The sequence below is a fragment of the Stereum hirsutum genome (genome assembly GCF_000264905.1).
Source record: "Stereum hirsutum FP-91666 SS1 unplaced genomic scaffold STEHIscaffold_23, whole genome shotgun sequence".
Lineage (NCBI taxonomy): Eukaryota > Fungi > Basidiomycota > Agaricomycetes > Russulales > Stereaceae > Stereum > Stereum hirsutum.
Window position 1 is genome coordinate 319,505 of NW_006763153.1, and position 8,211 is coordinate 327,715.

At 51.1% G+C, this 8,211-nt stretch overlaps 2 protein-coding genes across 2 annotated transcripts; one reads left to right on the forward strand and one right to left on the reverse strand.

The window, feature by feature from the left end:
- Positions 1-880: 880 nt before the first annotated feature.
- STEHIDRAFT_135606 (phosphoribosylformylglycinamidin) lies at positions 881-4,862 on the forward strand (the record flags this gene model as incomplete). Its single annotated transcript, XM_007311062.1, has 5 exons — positions 881-961; positions 1,237-2,039; positions 2,063-3,155; positions 3,197-3,899; positions 4,030-4,862. 5 exons carry the CDS (start codon positions 881-883, stop codon positions 4,860-4,862), a joined length of 3,513 nt encoding a protein of 1,170 aa, XP_007311124.1.
- Positions 4,863-5,223: 361 nt separating this feature from the next.
- Positions 5,224-7,030, reverse strand: STEHIDRAFT_116292 (uncharacterized protein; the record flags this gene model as incomplete). Its single annotated transcript, XM_007311063.1, has 7 exons — positions 5,224-5,478; positions 5,571-5,650; positions 5,766-5,843; positions 5,911-6,048; positions 6,124-6,201; positions 6,897-6,931; positions 6,990-7,030. 7 exons carry the CDS (start codon positions 7,028-7,030, stop codon positions 5,224-5,226), a joined length of 705 nt encoding a protein of 234 aa, XP_007311125.1.
- Between the last annotated feature and the right edge of the window lie 1,181 nt (positions 7,031-8,211).

Below are 8,211 nucleotides of genomic sequence, written 5' to 3' on the forward strand. Positions count from 1 at the left end.
ACTGTTCAATGCCTTAACCACGAAAGATTCCTACAGGGCACTGGATGTGGATTTTTCACTCATATCTGAGTGCTCTGTGATTTTGGTGAGCCAGAGCATACAGTTATCAACCACATTTTGGCCAAAACAGCGCAAAAACACCGATCAGAATATCTTCGTTGATTTTCATTATAATTATGAATTTCACTGAATTACGAACATGTCCCCCCTAGCTGCTCGTTGGGGCGGTAAGAGGGGGGACAGTCCCCCTAAAAGTGTTCGGTTCGGCGGGGTGGGGGGACAGGGGACGAACAGTAGGTCGGAAAAGTACAGTAGAGTCATAGCAAGTGTAGCTGCGGCAGTTATTGGGATGCGAGAAGTGTATACGTCGGAGGTTTACTGTCACGCTTTGTTGCTGTCACACATAGCGACAAAACGTGTCTGATAATGTCAAATTAGATGTATGTACAACGTGAGCAGCGTGCTACGACGAAGGGAATTTGTCTAAGTCGACGAGGACGCGTTGAACGAGAGTGCGGCGCGCGTCGGAGCGAGCCGCGAGCCGCGAGCCGCGATTCTGGTTGTGTCCAGAAAAGGCAGTTGGTTGGGAGAGCTCACCACCCTAAATATAGATATTTGAATTGCAGGTGTGCACCTTCTTGACACTATCGTCCCGTATGTAAGCTGATCTTAGTTGTTTACTCCATGTGGCACCTCTGGCCAAAAGCGTATCCCGCCGTAATCATTTGCTCGATTCTTTCATCTACAGCTTATCTACTGAACTTCCTTCAGGTTTGCTATTCAATTACATTCTCTAACTTTCTATCATCGTTCTTTTTTCCCATCACCTTTCGTTAGCCTCTCACTCATCTACGCCACATCTTTTCATCTTCAGCCGACCATGCTCATCCTTCCCGGATCCTCTGCCCTCTCCGCTGCTAAGCGTGATACCCTTCTTTTTCAACCTCCAACGCGCCAATCCGTCCATTCAATCCGTCGATGCCGTTTGGATTCACCTCGTCAGCGCTACATCCGTCTAAGCAGAGACTGGTCTCTCGAACCCTACCTCCCCTATCCGCCCCATCCTCGACCGTCTCCTCGCATACGGTGACTACCTCTAACTTCCAGGGACCGTCAAATCCTTAGAGAACCCTTCTGTAAATGTCATCTATGTCGTTCCCCGCCCTGGTTCAGTTTCGCCATGGTCGAGCAAGGCGACGGACATTGCTGCACAAAACGCACATCGACAGACTTGAGCGTGGCGTAGCCTACGTCGTTACTCTCAAGGTATCTCAATCTCTTACCTCCTCCGATCTCATCACCTTTGGTCCATTCATCCATGACCGAATGACCCAAACCGCCTTACTCTCCCTCCCCGCCGAAACCGACATCTTCCTTCACCGTTCACCCTCTCCTCTCGTCCACGCCTCTCTCTCCTCTTCCCCGAAAGAACGACTCTCTCAAGCAAACAACGAACTAGGGCTCGCTCTCGCACCCGACGAGATCGACTATCTCGTGAATGCGTACGGAACCATGTCTCGCGATCCTACCGACGCCGAATTATTCATGTTCGCAGAAGTCAACTCCGAACACTGTCGTCACAAAATATTCAATGCCTCCTGCACACTCGATTCCACTCCCCAACCCTCCTCCCTCTCCTCCATGATCCGCAACACCGAAAAGCTCTCGCCCAAAGGCACGATCTCCACCTACTCCGACAATGCCGCCGTCTTCGAAGGATACGTCGCTCCCCGTCTCACCACCTCATTCACCGCAGACGGCTTGAAGGTCTACGGAACCGTCGAGGAAGCGATGCCCATCCTCATCAAAGTAGAAACACACAACCACCCCACCGCCGTCTCTCCCTACCCCGGCGCCATAGGCCGTGGATCGCATCCAAAAGCCGGTCTCGCAGGCTTTTCAGTTTCGAATTTACTCATCCCAGGTTATGAGCAGCCTTGTGAAGAGGATTTTGGGAAACCGGGACATATTGCGAGTGTGTTCGAGATTATGAGGGATGCGCCGTTGGGGGGTGCGGCGTTTAATAATGAGTTTGGGAGGTCGGCTTTGGGGGTTATTTTAGGACGTTTTGTGAGAGGGTTGGTGGGGAGGCGGGAGAAGGAGAGGTTAGAGGGTATCATAAGCCGATTATGATTGCTGATGGGCTGGGCAACGTCCGTCCTCAATTTGCGCACAAAGACAAGATCTCGCCCAGAGCGAAGATTATCGTCCTTGGTGGACCTGGGATGTTGATCGGTCTAGGAGGTGGTGCTGCATCTTCTCGTGCGCTTGGAGGTGCGGGATCGGCAAAATTGGATTTCGCGTCGGTGCAGAGAGATAACGCGGAAATGCAGAGACGAGCGCAGATGGTCATCGACGCTTGCGTCGATCTTGGGGAGAAGAATCCGATTCAGTCGATCCACGGTGTTGGAGCGGGAGGTCTTTCCAATGCTCTTCCCGAGCTCGTGCATGATTCGGGGTTGGGGTCGAAGTTTGAGATTAGGGATGTTCCAGTGGCGGATGGAGGACTCAGTCCGATGGAGATTTGGTGCAACGAGAGTCAGGAGAGGTATGTGCTTGCTGTGAGCCCGGGTGAAGGGGGCGAGGACGTGTTTAGGGCGATTGCGGAGAGGGAGAGGACGTTATTTGGGGTTGTGGGTGAGGCGACAGAGGTGGAGGAATTGGTCGTAACGGATAGGCTGCCCGGTCAGGATGTCATCAGCCTCAAGATGTCGACGTTGTTCGGTAAACCACCCCGTATGACTCGAACCGACGTTACTCACAAACTCAAGACCATCCCCTTCGACACCTCCCTCTCCAAATACATCCCAACCTCGTCGAACGTCGATTTTACCGCTCGACTCAAAGAAGCAGCCCACCGCGTCCTCCGCCTCCCCTCCGTCGCCTCCAAGTCCTTCCTTATCACAATCGGTGACCGTATCATCACCGGCCTCGTCACCCGCGACCAAATGGTACGACCCTACCAAACCCCCATCTCCGACGTCGCTGTCACCCGTTCCTCCTACTCTTTCACCCTTCCCTACGGCGAAGCCATGGTCATGGGCGAACGTACGCCCCTTGCACTTCTGTCTCCGGCAGCGAGCGCACGTATCGCTGTATGTGAGAGTTTGACGAATTTGGCGGCGTCGTATGTTGGAAGTGGAGAGTTGGGGAGGGTGAAGTTGAGTGCGAATTGGATGTGTGCAGCGGGGTGAAGGGTGAGGGAGTCGGGTTATATGAAGCTGTGAAGGCTGTCGGTGAGGAGTTGTGTCCTGCGCTTGGGGTTGGGATACCGGTCGGGAAGGATTTGATGTCGATGTCTATGCGTTGGAAGGACGAGAAGGATAAAGTGGAGAAGGATGTGACGGTGCCGTTGTCGTTGATCGTTACTGCGTTTGCGAGAGTTAAGGATGTGAGGAAGACCTGGACGCCGGAATTGAAGACGGACGAGGAAGAAACGGTGTTAGTATTTTTCGACTTGGCGGGTGGGAAGACCAGGTTGGGAGGATCGGCGTTGACGCAGGTGTTTAGGGAGATTGGGACAGAGGCACCGGATGTGGAGGATCCAAAGGTGGTGAAGGCGTTCTTTGAGGGGACGCAGAGGGTTAGGGAGACGAATCCGGGATTGGTACTCGCGTACCACGATCGTTCGGATGGAGGATTGTTCACTACGTTGGTGGAGATGGCGTTTGCGGGAAGAGTTGGTCTGAGGATCAATTTGGATGCGTTGGGAACGTCGGGGAGGGATCCCGTGGCGGCGTTGTTCAATGAGGAGTTGGGAGCGGTCGTGCAGGTCGCGAAATCGAACGTTCAACATCTCCTCGCTGCGTTCTCTCGAGAAGGATTTCCTTCCACCTCCGTTCATGTTATCGGAAGTATCAACCCACCCTCCGACCAATCCATCGATATCATCCACAGCGGTTCCACCATCTTCTCTTCACTCGCTCTGCCCTTCAAGAAATCTGGGCATCCACGTCCTACAAGATGCAATCTCTCCGCGACGATCCGACCAGCGCCACAGAAGAATTCAGCCTCATCTCTTCCCCTCAGCGACGCTCTCCAAAATCTCATACGACCTCAAGTTCAAATACGATCCTTCGCTTTCGAGGCCGTTGGCGCATCGTCCGAAGGTCGCGATATTGAGGGAACAGGGCGTGAATGGACATCAGGAAATGGCTTGGGCGTTCCACGCGGCAGGATTCGACGCTATCGACGTACACATGTCCGACATGTTCCCTTCTGTCACTTCTTCTAGGGAACCTCTCAGTCTTCAAGGATTCGCGGGTATCGCAGCGTGCGGAGGGTTTTTGTACGGTGATGTTCTCGGTGCAGGTAAGGGCCGGGCGAACTCCGTTCTGTTACACGAAGGCGCTAGGAAGGAGTTTAAAGATTTCTTCGAGAGGAATGATACGTTCGCTCTAGGAGTATGTAACGGATGTCAATTCTTCAGTGAGTTGAAGGAGTTGATCGGGAACGGTGCTGGCGAGGACGACAGTGAGAGTGGGGCAGGCTGGCCAGAATTCAAGGAGACCAAAAGCGGGAGGTTCGAAGCGAGAGTAATAATGGTCCAAATCACCGACACCGCCGTCACTCGCTCCTCGCCCTTCCTCCACGGCATGGTTGGGTCCCGTATCCCCGTCGCCGTCGTCCACAGTGAAGGTCGCGCAGTATACACCGGCGGTTCGTCCACCCTCCAACGCTCCGACTCCCTTGGCCTCATTGCTCTAAAATACGTCGACGGAGACGGGAACGTAACTCAGACGTATCCTTTGAACCCGAATGGAAGCGATGGTGCGGTTGCGGGCGTGCAGACGAGGGATGGGAGGGTGTTGGCGCTGATGCCGCATCCAGAGAGGGTGATTGCGGCGGCTAGTAATTCATAGACGCCGAGGAGTATGGAGAGCGAGTGGGAGGATACCGGGCCTTGGTTTAGGTTGTTTCAGAATGCGAGGAGGTGGTGTAATTAGACGTTTGAGGTGAGCTGTCTCAGAGAGGCAGGCTATATGCGTTTAGCGTGACTGAATAATTGTTCGTTCTGTTCGATAGGAATGCATAGAGCCGAAGTATAAAGCCTGGATGTACTCTTAATCCCATTTTGTTGTTTGTTGTATGTACCCTTACCCTGGCGCGTTGCTCTGCGTACACTCTGAAAATGTCCGATTTTCATCATGCTATAGTGCCTTATCTACGTTCGATAACACATCTCCAGCATCTCATTTCCTGGTTGCTTTGAACCGTCGATCCCTACATTTGTGTACTATTCGACTTGAGCTCTTCGACGCGTATGCTAACCTCACTTACGCCACCATCTTCTACTTCGACATCGAGCTCACCAATGGCCCGATCGGATGGAATGGCCTCTATCGGAGCCCCGACATTCCCAAGATATCGATTCGCCGCAAACTGGAGTTCCGGAATTGAGGTTTCTCCTAGGCCCGATGGCGCCCGCTCGCTACTGAATTCTCTGAGGTTGAGCACCATGTTGTTTACGGCTACAATCTGCAAGCTGTATGCACGCCCACGGTGATGACACATTGCGAATGAGAAGCGGGTATGGTATTGAGAAGGGAAGTGAGAGCGATGGTACTGACGTCTGGAAGATGACGGTCACAGCGTTGAAAATGATCCATGACGTTGAACCGCCCGAGGTATTTCTTCCCGAAAATGCTACCTATTGATGAATGAAAAGATTTCAATAAGTTGTTTCGCGTGCATATATCGGGGGATGCGGCAAAGGGCATACAATCGTTGGTATCCCAGTGAGAGTGTTATAGCATAGGATCGACCTGTGAAATATGGCTCGTTAATGGTAAATATCTCCAGACGGATAGTCATGGACATGACCCACGCAAAGCACCAGATTCCTGACAGCGGGGTTATGTCACATAGATCACATATACAATTACTAGAGGTCCAAAGACAGGCACGTACCATCACGCTGCATAACATGAACGATACTCCTTCGTCCTACCATGCGCATCTCTCTCCCAAGGCCACCGATCTTGAGTAGCAGTAATAGAAGCATGAAAGCCTCTAGGACGATCGGTATGACAGTGCCGAGAAGGATGACTGAGCGACAAGAGTCAACAGCTTATCATCCACAAACATGTATTTAGTGCGCCCATCGTAGGATACATGACTCACATATATCTGCATGTTTCTGTGTATCCGGTAGCTCAAAGCAGCCAGATACGGACGCTAATATTGTCCCGGCAGTCGATTCTGTATGCCACCTGGGTATTTGCTGGGATTGTCACTGGAATTATTAGTCTCATGAAAGCCAGCAAGGAAGAAAAAGCGAATACGAACGTAGACAAGGCCGGCTACCATGGACAGAAGCAAACTGGTTCCGAATAACAGAATGCCCTTGTGTTGGAGGTATATGGAATACACTCTAAGAAACAGTATGACTACCAGCTCAAATATGTCAGTCGTTGGGTCACGGAGAGTATAGGATGAAGAGAACAGACGACTCGTGAGAACATTGTTCAGGACATAGAGAAGCTCTTCCATGATCCCGATTGTGCTACAGCTAGTGCCACAGTCGCGGTCGCTTAGCTTCATCATAAAGACGCGAACATTCAGACATGAGTTCACTCACGACTTGAAAGTCAAGCCAATGGGGCATATTTGTAGCATTTCAATATCGACCCTCGCCCGCGAACTTTGGCGGGGGCTACAACGTTGAAAAATGCTACAAATATGCCCTAATAGGTAGTGAGAAGATGATTTCCATGATCTGGTACGCGAGGAAACCATATCGATTGACGATGAAAAGCACGGATAGTCCTGTCGTCCTTCTTGACCAAATGACGCGCCATTCGGAAGGCAGAGTGTGGGCATAATGGAGAAAATAGATGGCTTCTCTACTAGATAAGCAATGTTCAATTGACGATTGCTCACATCGGACAACGCACTGGATGCAGAGAGGACCGTATAGTTCGTGACTAGCCTAGTGGTCGTCGTATGTTCAATTAGTCCGTGATCAATACGGATGCCTAGGAGCTTACCATTGCGTCTGGAGCGAAGTGATATCTATGGATTCCGACATGGCTAATACGATACACCAAGTGATGGTGGAATTTGGATGGAATCAACCAGCTTGAACGTAGACATACCTGTTTATATGCGACCCAGGCCGTCAGTCCACCCCATTGAGTAAGGTTATGACTATGCTATTCCAATGAAACGATGTTCGTAGCAGTTTAACTGCCAAGTTGTGTACAGGTTCCGTACCACTCCCGCAGTATCAACTGCCTCAATCGATGGCTTGTCACGCCTCTCTGGGAAATATTAAGCATAGCCTTAGGACTGACAGATATTCTCGAGCGCTCATCATGGTCGTCACCTGAGAGTGGTTGTTTGTACAAATACCGCAGCAACGCAGGAGCTAGCGTTTGATGAGCGCAGAAACATACGGAACTAAGTTCAGCATGAAGGTTGCGGTCAATTGTGCCACATGAAGGGGCGACGGATGATTCAATTCTAAGAAGCGCAGTGATGGCGTATCGCGGTCCCCCGAAGATGGATGGCAGAAAAACCATCATTTATAAAGTGAAGCAATCCTCTTGAGAATAGCAAGCAGCCGACGATAAAGAGATACGAGGTAAGAACGTTAAGATGCTGCAATGGCCTCAGCTCAGTATGCTCGCGGAACTCTGAGTAACTGACCAAAGATGTGCATCCATGATTCACGCAAAATATCGTCTAGATTCGTATCCCGTTTCCATATCCCAGCTTTCGGATGTCCGATCTTTGTGGAGGAGCAGACTTCCTCCAGTGGACTCGCAGGGCGCGGCGAAAAATAAACAGGACGAGTCGCACTCCCTCGTTCTGTTATTTTCAGCAGCGATTCTTCACCGTTCCCAACACCCTCGTCGATATCCCTTCCAAGTCCTTCAAAAAGCGAACAAAGAGGGGGATAGAAGGATGGATTCTCGTCTAGATCAGAACTTAGACGCAGTTACGAAAGCTGGGACGATTTGTAGTCGATCAAAAGTCAAATATACCCGATGAAGCCCAAAGAAAGTGTTTCGGCGAGACCATGATGAATCATGTAGACCGTGCATTCACTAGGTGCAGAAACACACGAGCTCCTCGACAGTACGACAACGCGAAGCGAAGAGCCTGGTGTCCAGTGGCATGTAATCTCGTCAGAATTAGATTCAGAGAGCAGAAAGAAACGCATCTGAAGCCTATTTGCCCATTTATTCATTCTCTTCTTCGAGCGAG